We start from the raw sequence: 16,508 nt of genomic DNA on the forward strand, positions 1-16,508 counted from the left end.
CAAACATTCTAGAAAATGGGATACCCATGTCTTCATGGAGTCATTTAGAGGATTAAAAAACAATGCCTATGAAGCACCTGGCACAGTCTCTCTGTGCAACTTCAATTTCAATAAATGGCAACTAATGTGCTCAATTACTACTGCCACCATAAAACTATGTGGGCATCTTATGTACAACATATATAGCCAGCTAGTTAGAAGCCAGATTCCATACCCAAGACCAAATTATTAAGGGCCAATATAACCACCCATTAAACAAAAGTTATCTTAACAGATATTTAACATTTATAAATACCTCCTAAAAGACCTTTGGCTTGGCAAATCTGGAAACTATATACTAAACCAAACCAGTGGCTAAGCAAGATTTTGATGCTTATCAACTTTGTAGTGGTCAAGTCACTTTATATCAGAATAAGTTTTTAGACAAGGTCCCGAACAATTTAGAACCAGGAAAGTGCCAATGTTGTTGCATGTATTTGAAGATAATACATGATGCAGATGACCTTTCCTAATTCATTCTCTCCAGCATGCATTAACCACTGAACTAGGATGAATTAATGTGGGATTAGTGGCATTTGGACAACCTGGCCTTTACTTTCATATACTAGTAACAGATTAATTCACAGATGTCTAGTGGCACTATATTTTGAAAGCTGTTTGGAGCCTTCATACTCCACTAAAATATCGGTCTTCTTAACAGGGATTATTAGCTATCATAAGTCTCTTCTACTAATTCCCCTGCATTCCCCTAAAGTTGGGGTGTGAAAGCAGTGTTACAACTTCTACCCATTCCCTCCAAGATAAACTCCACTTTCAAATAAGAGTACATATTCATAACGCATAAAATAGCAGGCACATGAATATGTGTATGAAGAGTATAAGCATACACATGAATTTATTGTATGCATGTATATATATACATACACACATATATTCTGTATACTAACTTAAATGTTAATAGAAAAATCTTTAAGGACAAAAAGGTAAAAAAAAAAAAAAAAAGAAACCTTCTAGATAGCCCAGCATTCATGACAATTACAAATATAAGCATAAAAAATACAACCTAACAGTGCTTAAAGAAAAATACGTTCACTGATAAATTCAGAATGCTGAAAGCATAGATTTCACTCTTCAGGTAAACAAAGATATTAGTATTCAAATACACATCTGTAGGCATCCTAAATTCAAGAATGTTTCATTACCAATGTTAGACATTTTATCTTCTGAAATTTTCAAGTGCCTAGAACATTGAAGGTGCTCAATTAACTACTGGAGTAAAACTGTAAGAATCAATGTACCCAACATGTCTAAGCTTTCCAAAATCTTTTAGTAAATTGAAAATGTTACTAATATCAATTCAAATAATTTACATATTACCTAAACTTTTCTGTCTCTAGATCAACTTATACACTTATGTTGTCCTAAGAGGTACTACAACATTTCCTAGTGAAAAATGTCACCATGGTTATACTTAATATAGGACTTTAACTTTAGAAATCCACAGATTTACTGATATAATATATATGTGTATTATATAAGTATATACATTTTACAGAATAAAAGAAATATAGCAAGTATCTGTCAAAAGAGTCTACTTCATGCCCTAGCCAGTTTCGCTCAGCGGTTAGCATGTCGGCACTCAGACCAGAGAGTTGCAGGTTCGAGTCTGGTCAAGGGCACCTACCTCAATTTCAATTCGATCCCCACCCAGTCCTGGTTGAGGCTGTGCGGGAGACAACCAATAGATGTGTCTCTCTCAAATCAACGTTTCTCCCTCCCACTCTCCCTCCCAATCTACCTGAACATCAATGGAAAAATATCCTCAGGGGAGGATGTAAAAAAAAAGAGTCTGCTTCATGGAGATTTTATATCATTACTAAAAGTAACTTTATACCAGTACTAAAATAATAGCATTTCCTCTACTTGAACTAGAAGGCAGTACCATTAGCCCACAATACTGACAAATAAAAACGAAACAATAACTTTCCTGTGACTCTCTCAATCTAATTTTTAAAAAACCCTCTGGTGTCAAGATAAACACAGAGCAAGACATAGTTCCATAATAAATGTAAAAGGGTCCAACCAAACCCTTCACCACTGTATCTCTAAACAACAACCATAAAGATTTGAGACTTTTATCATATATATTATAACCTGTAAAATCAAGTAGAGATAGAAACCATGCCTTTAGCTGACAAAGCAAGAAAACTGGGCTTGAGAGCTGTCACTCTTAACTGTAAATATTTTTTAGAAAAATTGCTCCTTTTTTAAAGTAAAAGTATATTGTCCTGGCTGTTTTGGCTCAGCAGTTGCGAGCATCAGCCTGCAGACTGAAGGTCATGGGTCTGATTCCTGTTCAAGAGCGTGTACCTGGGCTTTGGGCTCATCCTCAGCCCTGGTTGGGGTCATGCAAGAGGCAACCAATTGATGCATCTCTCTCACATCAATATTTCTTTTTCTCTCTCTCTCTATCTCCCCCCTCCTCTTCTCCCCTCCCACTCAATCTGGATTATCAATGAAAAAATATCCTTGGGTGAGAATTAACAAAAAGCAAAAGTATATAAAACGCTGTACCCTGAACAAAGCATTTGGAACTTAATTCAAATAAAAAGATAAAAATATCTGTGAAAATTTCTCATTTCTAAAACAATTCTTACAGAAAACTACTAAAATCAGTTCAATTATAAATACATCTAGAATATAAAATAATTACGTTTCTGAAATGACCTCTCCTATGTTTCATGTATTTCTACAAAAAAAAAAAAAGCTTACAAATAGCCTTGGCCAGTTTGGCTCAGCGGTTTGAGCGTCAGCCCACAGACCAAAGAGTCATGGGTTGGATTCTGGTCAAGGGTATGTGCCCTGGTTGCAGTTCAGTCCCTGGCCCTGGTTGGGGTCATATGGGAGGCAACCAGTCAATGTATCTCTCTCACATTGATGTTTCTCTCTCCCACCCCCCACTCTATTTGAAGATAAACAGAAAAATATCCTCTGCTGGGGATTTAAAAAATAAAATAAATATATATATTTTAAAAAGCTTACATATAAACTTCAGGTTTTTTGTTTTTTTTTTCCTTTTTTGGTTTTAGAGAAAGAGGAAGGGAGAGGGATAGAAACACTGATGAGAGAGTACATCGATTGGCCACCTCCTGCATGCCCCACTGGGGATTTGGCCCACAACCTGGGCATGTGCCCTGACCAGGAATCAAACTGGCGAACTCTTGGTGCATGGGGTCAATGCTCAACCACTGAGCCACACCGGCCGGGCTAAATTTCAGATTTATATACACAGCACTTGGTCACACAAACTTGGAACACACACAAACAAGAAAAGTTTGGAGGACTTTCTCTTCTCATTGATCTTTCGAAAGTACTATGATCTATTATCACATATGACAAAAGAAAAGTATCAAAATTCTAAATTTATAATGTCTCAGCAATAAAAGACAATATATAAACAGGTTCAAAGCCCTTTTCTATCATTTGTATTTGACTATTTCCCTTAGTATTAGTTAAGGTGAACAAAAGGAACAGTCATACTCTAGCTATTTTGCTTTGGAGGAAAAAATTACTGAATAGGTTATTTGGATAATTTAAGTAACTAAGCTTTTCTATTTAATCTATTACCTTGGGGTACCTGAGAAGCAATAATATAAGTTAAAATCAATCTCTTCCAGTTGTATAAGTTTTAGAAACTTAAAATATTTTACTTAAAATTTTGATGATTTTGATTCAAGAAGAGCACCTTTTAAAATCTTATGATTTAAAGAACCAAGCTACACTTCTATTTTTCTGAAAAAAAATCAAAGAGGTGCAATGTTTAATGTAAATAAGCAGAAATCTACATAAACTTCCAGGTGTTCAATAAAGTCACAAAGATGAAAATTAGGGTGACAAACTTAAAATAACTCAATATTAGGTATGAAAATATAATTGTCACTGTGGTATAAAGACAAACTTCATTATTTATTATTGGACATTTGTACAAGGAGTTAATCCTATAAACAAATAAAAATATTTTTCTGGAAAGCTCCTTGTGTAATTGTATCTTTTCACTTGCAATATGAGATGTTTTAGAAAATGGTACACTTAGCTTCAAAGAGTTAGCAAGTTTATCTTCTTTGAACTTTTATTTTTAGCATTAGGTCATTATGAATACTTATAATTTGGGGAATAAAAGCATATTTTATTACTACTTGGAAAATTTTTACATCTGGCCTGACAATTATGGAAAAGTACTCAGTTAAATCAAATAATATTAAATAAAGAGAAAGCTACTCAGTATAGTTTAATGCAACAGGTATACAGGAACCAAATTAAGAGAGACTGAAAATTAGGACAAATAATTAAAATTTCAGGTTATTTTAATAACTACTAACAATGAACAAATGAGGTATGGTAAAATCTTAACATGATATTAAACAATTTTAGTGAAAATCATAAAACAAATTTCTAAAATACCATTAGAACCTACACTTAAGGTATAAAACTATGCTCAAGTGGGTTTTCCTAGAAAATAAAAAAGACTTTTAAAACCCGTTACATACTGCAATTTTTAATGGCCAAACAAGTTAAATAGATCTATTGAGTACACTATTAAGTATAATTTTTAAAAATCCAAAGCAAAAAATTAAAAAAGCAAATGAAAATTTAGCACTGGAACCTCATAATCTAAATAATTAGACTTGTTTATACTCAACCACTAAAGTCATGTAACCACTCCTATTTACTTAAGTTTCTTGATGAAAGTGTATATTCCACTATTTCTAAGTAGATAATTCACCATACCATTTCTAAGGAAACTCACTAACAGTATCAAAGTAAAAAAAAAAAAAAAAATTTAAGGAAATAACAGAAATTAACCAGAGAATTCAATTCAGACAATAAGCCCATAGGAGAGGAGTAAGGAGTATGTTGGCAGGTGTCTGCAAGAAGCTAGATAATACAAGGGAATCAGTTTTCATTCTGCAGAACAACCATGAGACTTGCTGCAATGTCAGCTCCAAGCACACACACTGAGGGACTCCAGAAAATGCTCATTGATCATGCAGCACTTTATAATGCGCATAGGCTTTTTTCTCCTGCTAACCCCGCCTAGCTTCCTTTTGCAGCTTATTCTCTCAAGCCCTCTCCCCCTAATCAAATCTCTTCCAGAAGATAGGAAAATATTTAATAAATTATATTAACAGCCTGAGTATTAGGAATACCATTCACCATCATGAAACCTCTTTATATTTGAATTAGCCAGTCTTTTCTTAATGGGGGGCAGGGATGAACCTAAAACCTAAAGATAAGAAAATGGGTTTTAACTATCTATAACTATAAATACAAATGTTTGACAATATACTACATCCAAATCCAAAACCAATTATAGTTTCACTCTGACATGTATTTCCTTGAACTGATTTACATACTCAATTAGGTTCTTATAAAATTGATACAACCAAGAAAAAAAAAGAAAATATAATTTAAAATGCTCATGACTCAAAATGCAGGTTTTCATTGTGAGCTTTGAAGCTTTAGTGCCTTAAATATTAAGATCCTTTAATTTGTATTTAATAATTTATTTTATAATAGTCAAAGTCACATGAAAAACCTAGCACCAGATTGTACCAGATTTTATCCTCAAAACTAAAATAACCAGCAGTTTTTAATAGTTAACTGCAAGCAGAGCTTTAGGCTTACATATGTAAATGAATTCTGAGACATATGATACTAAATCTACTCAAAGCTGCTTTTCAGACCCCACCTTCTAATGAGTTAATCTAAAGGTCACTACAAGCACAGGCTTTTTATTAAGTCCAAAGCCAGGTTTTTTTTTAATGTCTTATCAAAAATATCTTACAATTTATGAAACATGAAGTTGAGACAAAATAATTCTAGACTTGTTTAGTAAACACATGAATCTGACTGGCACATTCCCACACGGAATAAGGTCTGATCGTATCTTGCTTTTATGCTCTGCCTCTCTTCGCTCTCTCCTGGAATCTATTCATCTGAAAAATAATTCAGACAGATAAGATTTCTTTGTTTAGATTTCACTTTCATTTCATTTACAAACCTAGCCCTACCTCAAGAATGTCTTCTAGAACATATGCTTCCATTTCAGCCGCTGTCTCCACCATGTTTTATCAAACTGCCATGTTTCTTACTGCACTATGATTAGATCATTGCCAGCAGGAACACTCCTCTGTGTCAGCAAGGGAACAGGAAATGGAATGTTCTATTACATGCCTAAAGCAGCTTAGCTGTTCACTAGCCAGGCATCTACCAAAAGAGCAGGGGTGACTCACTGTGTATTTTTTTAAAGATACAGAAGCTCTATTCCAAAGCAAACTTCTGTCAAGTAATTTCAACAGACAAAATTGATAAAGTCTCTTATTTTACCATTTCAAAACTTAAAACCCTAAAATTTCAAAAAAGACATAACTATATATATTTTTAAAAGCTATTTAACACGCCTGGCTTCCTGGTTGAACAAAAGAGGTTGAAGTGGGTTACGTAGCAATTTATCCTTAGTAAAGCCGTGTAGTAAGATTAATGGCTGTATTACATACACAATGGAGGCAAGGTTAACACCAAATTAGGAATTTGCTACATCAGATAAATGCATTATATAACATATATAATATTACAGGTGTTGACTTAAGGGTGTCAAAAATTATCTTAATATAGATTTTTTAAATGGTAAAATGATTTTCTATAAACTAGTATGTTTGAAACTATCTACAAGAATAAGATTAACATTCAACTGATTTACAAATACTAAAACAAGACATAACACACAGTTATATTCATTTTCTAGAAATGCCTTTTACTTCATTTAATAATCAAACACCGTTCCCCTCCCCTATAAAAAATATTAGAAGAGACGAAGATATTTTGGAAAACTGAAATTCAGAAACACTGAATCTGGATCATTAAACAGCAAAAGTGAGTGATAGTATAGCTAATTAATATTATATTAATTACGTAAATGCTTCTCAGTTTAGTAAAATTTGTTACTTTGTCAAATTTCTTCCCAACGTAATCTGGAATATTAAAAAATTCAATGGGAAAGGAACTATGTTTTATGCTCTGTGGTATTAATAACATAACACTGCACTTGTAGGAGTGCCACACAAACTGAATTTGAAGTGATCCTTTTAAGTGCAGAATAACTAATCTAATTATAGTTCTAAAATGAAGAGTTGTTCTGGTCTAAAATTTCCTAACCACACATACACAAAAAGGAAAAAGAAAAACACAAATTTTGTTTTTAAAAAAGGAAAAAAATTAGTAGAAAAAGAAGTTATTAACACATATGGCCAAATCTAAGCTGAGAAAGTGATTATATGAATGACAATGCCCATAACATCTCCCCAGAGTGATGCCACATTTTAGTGGAAAGAAATTGTGCAGTTTTCTTGGGCTTCAATTTATTAATCTGTAAAATGAGGTAATATTCATTCAACATGAAACATCTACTATTTATCAGAAACTGTTCTAGGTATAGTCAATAAGACAGATAAAATTTCTTTTTGCAGGTTTACATGAAGATCAAATGAGATAAAGTATCTACTACTCAGTTTCTGATATTGAGAGGCACCCATACTGTGTCAGGCAATATGTTTTTTCCCCAATAAACATGTTATTTAATCCTCACAATAACTCTAAATGATGATTTAAAAGAATAACATTAATAATTACATTGCGCTTATTACTATCTGTCATATGCCATCATATTATATTAACCCATTTAATCCTCAAAATAATCCTAAAAGAAAGGAAGGGACTATTATTTCAATTCTACCTATGTGAAAACTGAGGCACAGAGAGGTTAAGTAACTTGCCCAACTTACTCCCAACTGGGCTAATTAAGTTGAGAAGCTAATATCTGAATCTAGGTAGTTGGTTCCAGAGTCCATCCTCTGAATCATCTGCTATACTTCTTCCAGATGATTATTCTTATTTTACAGATGAGAAAATCAAGTCTCAGATAATACACACAGTTACATGGCAGAGTCAGGATTCAAACCAAAATGATCAGATTCCAAAGGCTGTGTGAAATTAATGGAACACAAATGGTATTAAAAATAATGTTTTTCTTCAGACCATATATAATGCTATGTCTGGCATTTGAAGTGTTCTCAAACAAAATAATTTCCACTGTTAAGACCCAGCTTACAAAAAACTAGCAAACTGGCTTTTACTATTTCCTACCTTCCAGGTAAAAAATTATGTTTATGCTTCAAATAAACTGCTTCATCCTTAGACTAAGTCATCAATAAAGTTTCTCTTTTTTTGAACCTTCCTCTAACATAAGCAAGCAGATAGATTTGAGTTCAAAGAATTCTCACATTGGAGCAACTGTTTTCCATAAGCCAAAAACCGGCTAACTTCATATGACAAGAAATCTAGCCCCCTAAGGCTCAAGTCAATCATACCATTCACTCTCTTCTTCTCTTATGCTCGAGGAATATTAGGGCACTTCTCTTATGTTTTCTGACTAGTTTTTTTTTTTTAACAATAAATATATAATTATGGATTTTCTATAGAATTATGGGTATTTATGTACCACTGTCATCTCACTTCCTGACAGAACGAAAGGAAGCTTGATGAAAGTAAGCAACACTTTGCTAACCAATGTATATATAGCCAAGGCCAGCAGTCTCTGGCATAGGCCAGGAACTTAAGCATTTGTTGATTAAATAACAAATGCACGAATAAAAGAATCACTTGATATCCAGTAACGCATACTAATTCCTTTTAAATTATTTTTGTCATCAGAATAATTTCTTTCCTTTTTTTTAACTCTCACCCAAGGATATTTTTCTATTTATCTTCAGATAGAGTGGGAAGGAGAGGGGAGAAATGGAGAGAGAGAAAAATCAACATGAGAGGGACACATCGACTGGCTGCCTCCTGCATGACCTCAACCAGGGCCAGGACGAACTGCAATCAAGGTATGTGCCCTTGGCCACAGCTGAACCTGGGACTCATTGGTCGGCAGGAGATGTTCTACCTCTGAGCCAAACCAGCCAGGGCCAGAATAATTTCTAATGACAAAAACATTTGTTCTATGACTACTACCTATAGGTCACAATAAGAAACAGTCAAAAGCCCTGGCCAGCTTAGCTCAATGGTTAAACAATCAGCCCTTGGACCCAAGGGTCATCGGTTCGATTCCTGGTCAAGGGCACATACCTGGGTTGCCGGTTTGATCCCCAACTCTGACCAGGCTCCTGCAGAGGCAAATCTATGTCAATCTCTGTCTCTCTCCCTCCCTCCCTTCCTTCCACTGGATCTAAAAATCAATGAAAAAAATATCCCTCCCTTCCTTCCACTGGATCTAAAAATCAATGAAAAAAATATCCCTCCCTTCCTTCCACTGGATCTAAAAATCAATGAAAAAAATATCCTCCAGTGAGGATTAACAACAACAACAACAAAATAAATAGTTCATATAGACAGAATTTACACTTCAGAAAATTTGTATTTCAGAATTTCTATAATTCTGTTATACAATAATTATTTCCTCTTAATTTTATTTTCTGGTCCTTTTTGTTAATATGTAACCTATGCCACAGCATAAGATACTATGGACACAGTGTGTAAAAGTGAGCCACCTTCCTTCAATTTTATTTTGTAGGCAAAAAAACACGCCTTTCATTTGCCTAAAATGAATTTCAGTGTTACAAGATCTTTTATTTATGCCAATGGCAAAAGCATTAAAGTGTAAATAGCAATTAACACTAACAGTTATGCAAACAAAAACCAATACATACAAATTATTTAAATCATAAAAGAAAATATTAAAATAAGATTCAAATGTCCAAAGTGAAGAGAAAAGTCTGCCATAGAAAATGGGGGGAAAGGAAAGAAGACGCTAGATAAAAGAATCCTCTAAAATTTACAACCTTGTAAGACCAGCACAGGGTTTTTGAACAAGGAACAAGAAAACCAAACACACACACCACAGATACAGAAATGTACTTACAAGCAAGCAACCCTATTTTGTAAGATTTAACATACTGCTGATATTTGTTCCCCAACATAAAACTTTTTTAAATCAAACATTCCTTGTAAAGTTCTGTTCCAATCAAACTTTTTTCATTCTAGAGAAGGACAAAACTTTTTCAAAATCCATATTTTCAAACAAGGACAGATAATTGGTGGTAGGATGAATGTAATGCTTTCACCAACCTACATAAAAACAAAATCTGAACCCATGTCACCTCTCAAACAAAATATATGAAATATAGTCATTACTTGGTAACATCTATGTTTCTCTTTTTTACTGTTTATATTATATTTTAGCAGATATATAAAACCCCAACTGTAAAACAGGCTGGACAAAACATAAATGAGATAGAGGTATGAAAGAATTAAACAAAATTTAAAGTTAAAGGCTAACAATAAAATCTGGTGAAATTTCTGAAATCCTGTACATTTTTCAAACAATACTATCCCTAAGATTTTACCATTTAGCTCTACTGAATCAATCATGCTATAATATGACTGAGGGTTCTATATACATGGCTAATGTAAGACAGTATTATTCTTTCATTACCTCCATAATAATTATGGTTTTTATCCGCAAGTAATACATGCTCATGAAAAAAATTATACAGGAAAAAAGAACCCAACCTCTCACAACTCCTAAAAGACACAATGAGTTAGTATATTCTTCCAGAAATAACCCACATATGAAGCATGTCTTAGTGTAAATTATTTTTACAAATGGAAGCATATTACACATACTTTCTTGCATCACCATTTAAAAAATTTAATACTCCCCAATTGCTTCAGATTAGCACATGCAGATCTCTTTGACAGCTGCTTAAATTTTCACTTCAGAGTTGTACTACAATTTATTTAATCATTCTCCATCTATGGGCACTTGTGTTGTTTCTAACATTTCATAATGCTGCAATAAACAGGCCCAATGAAAGGGCACACATACCCTGCACATGCCTCAATATTACTATATGGTAACTTTCTTGACTGCTGTATGTATATATTTAAAATTCTGTTACCAAATTAAAAACTTGAATTAATGTATACTCTGACAGTGAAGAAAGACTGTCTGCTTCTCTACAAATATTAAGTATTAATGATACAAGTCTATTTAAAAACCCAGACTAGGAAACAGCATCTTTTTTTTTTTTTTCCTTTACTGATATTAAAGAGAAAGAAGGAACAGAGAGAGAGAAACATCGATGAGAGAGAACACTGATGAGAGAGAACATCGACAGGTGGCCTCCTGCATGTCCCTCATTGGGGATTGGGCCCACAACCTGCGCATGTGTCCTGACAAGGAATTGAAGCAGCAACTTCTTGGTGCATCGGTCTACGTTCAAGCACTGAGCCACACTGACCGGGCACAGCATCATCTTCTTCTTCTTTTTTTTTAAATCCTCACCCAAGGATATTTTACCATTTTTGTTCAGAGTGGGAGGGAAGGAGAGGGAGGGAGACAGAAACATCAATTGGTTGCCTCCCACACAACCCCGACCAGGGCCAGGGACAAACAACAACTGAGGTACATTCCCTGGACCAGAGTCAAACCCGTGACTCTTTGGTCTGTGGGCCGACGCTCTAACCACTGGGCAAAACCAGCCAGGGCCAAAGAATCATTTTTATTTTTTATTTTTTTATTATTATTTTTTATTCCTTACTCGAGGACATTTTTCCATTTTTTGTTCAGGTAGAGTGAAAAGGGGGGAGAGAGAGAGAGAGAAACATCGATGTGAAAGGTACACATCGAGTGGTTGCCACCTGCACGACCCAACCAGGGATGGGGACAAACTGCAACCAAGGTACATGCCCTTAGCGGGAACCGAACCCAGGTCTCTCAGAACCATAGGCTGACGCTCTAACCGCTGGGACAAACCGGCCAGGGCCACAGAATCATTTTTAAAACACGTATCTAGATTTCTTTTTAATTCCTCATCACTTCCATTATTCAAGAAATAGAAAGTGAAAGTTACACCTCCTCTTATCTAACTTTTGCACCTTATCAAAATAAATAAATTACATAAATTCATTCCCTGATTAAAAACTTCAATTATTTACAAGAAGAAGAAAAAAGCCACAATGCAGACTCCATGTATACTCTATGTATGTGGGTGGAGTTAAATAATCTGTCCTTTAAAAAATATATCTACTTCTGCTAAAATGAAGTCCTGAGTTCAATGAGTTTTTTTAACTTAGGAGTAATTTTTTAAAGTTTCTGCCGCAATAGAGTATTCTAAAGATCCAGAATTCTTTGGGTATATTCTCACTAAAGTAAATAAAATACTGTATTGTTACATATATTAATTTGCTTACCTTCCATATTTATTTCATACTATTCATTTTCATTTATTTATTTATTTTTAAATAACCCTAGAAGAGCCCTGGCCGGTTTGGCTCAGCGGTTAGAGCATCGGCCTGCGGTCTGGAGAGACCTGGGTTCGGTTCCCGCTAAGGGCGCGTACCTCGGTTGCAGTTTGTCCCCGGCCCTGGTTGGTCGTGCAGGTGGCAGCCACTCGATGTGTTCCTTTCACATTGATGTTTCTCTCTCTCTGTTCCTCTCTCTCCCTCCCGCTCTACCTGAACAAAAAATGGAAAAATATCCTCGGGTGAGGATAAAATAAATAAATAAATAAATAACCCTAGAAGAAATTTAGCATTATTTTGTTCTTATTTATTTATTTATTTAATCCTCACCGAAGGATATTTTTCCATTTTTGTTCGGGCAGAGTAGGAGGGAGAGAGAGAGAGAAACATTGATGTGAAAGAGACACACCAAGTGGCTGCCTTCCGCACAACCCCAACCTGGGCTGGGGACAAACTGCAACCAAGGAACGTGCCCTCAGCAGGAATCGAACCCGGGTATCTCTGGACCTCAGGCCAATGCTCTAAACCGCCGAGCCAAACATGCCAGGGCATACTATTCATTTTTAAAGTATAAAATTCTAAAGTAACCCTTCTAAAATCAAATGTATACTAAGACAGGATCACACATAAGCAATTTTTATTAACACAAAGATCTCTAAACAATTTCTCTCAGTTTCTTCATATATATCCCAGGTCTAATTTTGAAAATATTTGAAATTAACAATAATTAGTCTGGCCAGTGTGCCTTAGTGGTTGAGTGTTGACCCTTGCACCAAGAGGTCACGGGTTTGATTCTTGGTAGGGGCACATGCCAGATTACAGGCTCAATCTCCAGTGGAGGACATACAAGAGGCTGCCAATCTATGTTCTCTCTCACATCAATGTTTCTATCTCTCTCCCTCTCCTTTCCTTCCTCTTTCTGAAATCAATCTATATATAAACCTTCACCAGAACCTTCAAATTAAATGTTAACAGTTGGACACTCTTTTTAGATATGTGTACAAATAACTAAAAGGCTTAGGTAACAAAGAATTAGATAACGATATATAAAACTGTAACTTCATAAATAAAATAATACAAAGGCCACCATGTAGTATATTCTAAATGTGAGGATGGGTGTGAATTATTTTATAACAATTTACTTAATTGCTTAGATAAAAAAGTTTTCCTCAAGGCTACTATTATTATAAGCCCTAATAAACTTTTTTTTTTGAAAGATCACAATTATCACTTTTGATCATTCATTTATACAAGTATTTACTGAGTGCTTACTAGTTTACAAGCTTTATACTACACGACAGATACAGAATGGCAAATAAAATTAGTATACCTCAAAGAGTTCATAATCTAGAAAAACTTGATCCTGATTCTAGACAAAGTTTAATATCAAAATCTTCAATAAATTTTTTCTCTTCTCTGATTTATGGACCTTTTCATTTTCCTATAATCCAACTAGTAAATAAAACTCAAAACTCCACTTGAACAGTACAAAATTATTATAAACAAAATATTTCATCCAGATGTGTCCTATGAACACAATGCAATACAAGCCATCTTGTCCAAATATAAGTAACATATTAAATAAGCAAAGTAAGAAATAAAGCAGCTTGACCGTCTTTTCACATCTCCAATAATAGTTGTATCTGTTGGACACTTGCATTTGTTGTCTCTACCCATGAATTCATTCTTTTTCCTAGTACTGTATATCACAATAGGTTCTATGTATACAAATTGATAAAACATGCTTATTGTTTTTAGATTGCACTCACCCCTGAATTCTGTCTGTACTGTACAACATTTTCAAATAAAAAATAAAACAAGTACACGTATAATAGAAATTACTTAATGTTTTTTGATTTTGCTTTAAATAGCCTATATCTATTCATAGTATAGCACTCTCCATTTGGTCAGCAATACATCCACTGTCCTTTGCTCCAAAGCAACAAGTATCTACAAATACACCACGCATACCCACAACCTCCTCCCTTGCCACACCTCACACATGCACAATGGTGGAGAGTCAAGGGGCTGGGAATAAAAACACAAATTACAAAAAAATACTTAGGTCCAAAGCCAATTTTTTAGAGTCACCAATTTCTACCACCCTTCTAAAAAACAACTGTCCTACCCTAGGGGACTAAAAAAGAAGCTCCAGGTAAGCCACTCAAGACAGTATCAAAAGCATAGAGAATAATCAGGATGCAAAAACTACCCAAGTACCTTGGAATCCAAACACTGTCACTGGCTTTCCTCTGGTTCCTTGAAGGTCTAGGTTTGCTGATAACAAGATCCAATCTGTCTGTTCTCTCAAAATGCCTGTTACTACTATGCTATTTATTTACACCAAATTTTGAATGGTATGCCTGTAAGTACCAAAAGATTACTCTTTCAGACTCATAATTGCATCTCCTAAGAAATATACTACATTAAGTTGTCTCTATCTACCAAGGTCTAGGCCAAAAATTACAAAATGGGTCATCATTCCCTTTTCCACTAACCTAATCTTGAGGGGTCTTCGCATGAAGAAAATCTCAGAACGTTACTAACACTCCAACATTCCCAAGGTAGATATATAGATAGACAGGACTCCCATATAACAAAACACACACACACACTAACTGTGAACTACCTCCTTAGTTATCATGAGAATATCTCCCAACACAGCTGTTAGAAGCAATGTTACCATTAGTTTCAACACCAACCCCTCCAAATTTCAGACATCCAGTTTTACTACCAAACCTCCAACAAAATCTAATATATTTTTTAAAAAACCCTAAAGACAATATCTACTAACTTTTATGTGTGTAATAGCTACCTCATTAGTATACTTTATGAAGCCAAATTTAACCCACATTCATACATTTCAACTCCTCTAGCACCAATTTCTTATCAGAGTTAAGAATTTTTTTATAAAGTCTATTGACTCCCATCCTCTTCAAATACATGTAGTCATGTCTCTCAGTAATATTATTTAAAGGGCAGGCCACCGAATAATAGCTTATAAAATGTTTAAAAGCATAACTGAACTGCCAAACATAACTTTATACTTAATAATTTGTTCTTGAGGAAACCACCTCCCTCTTACACAAAAAAATTCCACAATTTCCAGTAAAATACTTAGTTTTTAAAGTATTTCTCATAATAAAGTTATTTTAAAGGTAGACATTTGTATAATTTGATTTTTAAGCACTCCAGCTTGCTTAGAAACGATATACAATTTAAGTACAGTTATTATAGTGTACCTAGGTTGTAGGGTCTTTTCCAGTTTACATTTTCAATACTTAAAGGTGTATGATATCGTAAGATTTTGTATTTTTAAACATAAAATCTAGCCCTAGCCGGTTTGGCTCAGGGGTTGGAGCGTTGGCCTGTGGACCAGAGAGTCCCAGATTCGGTTCCCGCTAGGGGCACGTACCAAAAAATAAACAAATAAATAAATACAAATAAAAACAAAATATAACAAACATAGAAATATGCTTCCCAAAAAAATTGTTTCTGATGCAACACTCTTAAAACTAAGCTTCCAAAAAACATTTTACCTACGTGGAGCATAAATAGGATGCCAACCTGCCTTTAAATTGAAGTGGCATCAAAATAAAATTCTTTCATTCAATAAATATTGTCTGGCTATGGCCACATAATCAGCTCCTTCTTTAGAAAGATAAAAAAAGATCATTTCTACTTCCATCTTCCTTCTTCCAGGTCTTCAGGAAGGCACACCCAACCCTCCAGTGTCTGTGGCTCTCTTTGACCACATGACTTCTTCCTATGGATAAGCCAGGCTTCTAATCCAGGTCTTATATGTCATATTATAAATAAAAGTATTATCTAACTAGGAAAATGCAGACATTACCATCCAGCCCTAGCTGGTGTGCTTAGTGATTAGAACATCAGCCAGCACAACGAAGGACTGCAGGTTCGATTCCTAGTCAAGGGCACATACCTGGGTTGCAGGTTTGATTCCCCAGCCCCAGTCAGGGTCATGCAGGAGGCAACTAATCAATGTATTTCTCTCACATCGATGTTTCCTCCCTCCACCCTCCACACACACACACACTCCCTCCCTTCTATTCTCTCTAAAAATCAATGAAAAAAGTATCTCCAGATATTTTTCAGGATTAAAGAGAGAGAGAGAGAGAATGAGA

The 16,508-nt window shown here is 34.7% G+C and overlaps 1 protein-coding gene across 17 annotated transcripts in view; it reads right to left on the reverse strand.

Annotated features, from left to right (window-relative positions):
* The window catches only part of ANKRD17 (ankyrin repeat domain 17), a 193,160-nt gene that overhangs the window by 146,264 nt on the left and 30,388 nt on the right, over positions 1 to 16,508 (reverse strand). The window contains exon 1 of one of the 17 annotated variants that reach the window (XM_036271101.1): positions 6,072 to 6,584. The exons of 15 other annotated variants lie outside the window; for them this stretch is intronic. In XM_036271101.1, the coding sequence (XP_036126994.1) occupies positions 6,072 to 6,125 (54 nt within the window). In that variant the 5' untranslated portion in view covers positions 6,126 to 6,584. Of the gene's footprint in view, positions 1 to 6,071; positions 6,585 to 16,508 lie in introns of those variants that run through there. One more of the 17 variants, XM_036271107.1, reaches the window with a different exon arrangement.

The sequence above is a fragment of the Molossus molossus genome, unplaced genomic scaffold (assembly GCF_014108415.1).
Source record: "Molossus molossus isolate mMolMol1 unplaced genomic scaffold, mMolMol1.p scaffold_m16_p_1, whole genome shotgun sequence".
Classification (NCBI taxonomy): Eukaryota; Metazoa; Chordata; class Mammalia; order Chiroptera; family Molossidae; genus Molossus; species Molossus molossus.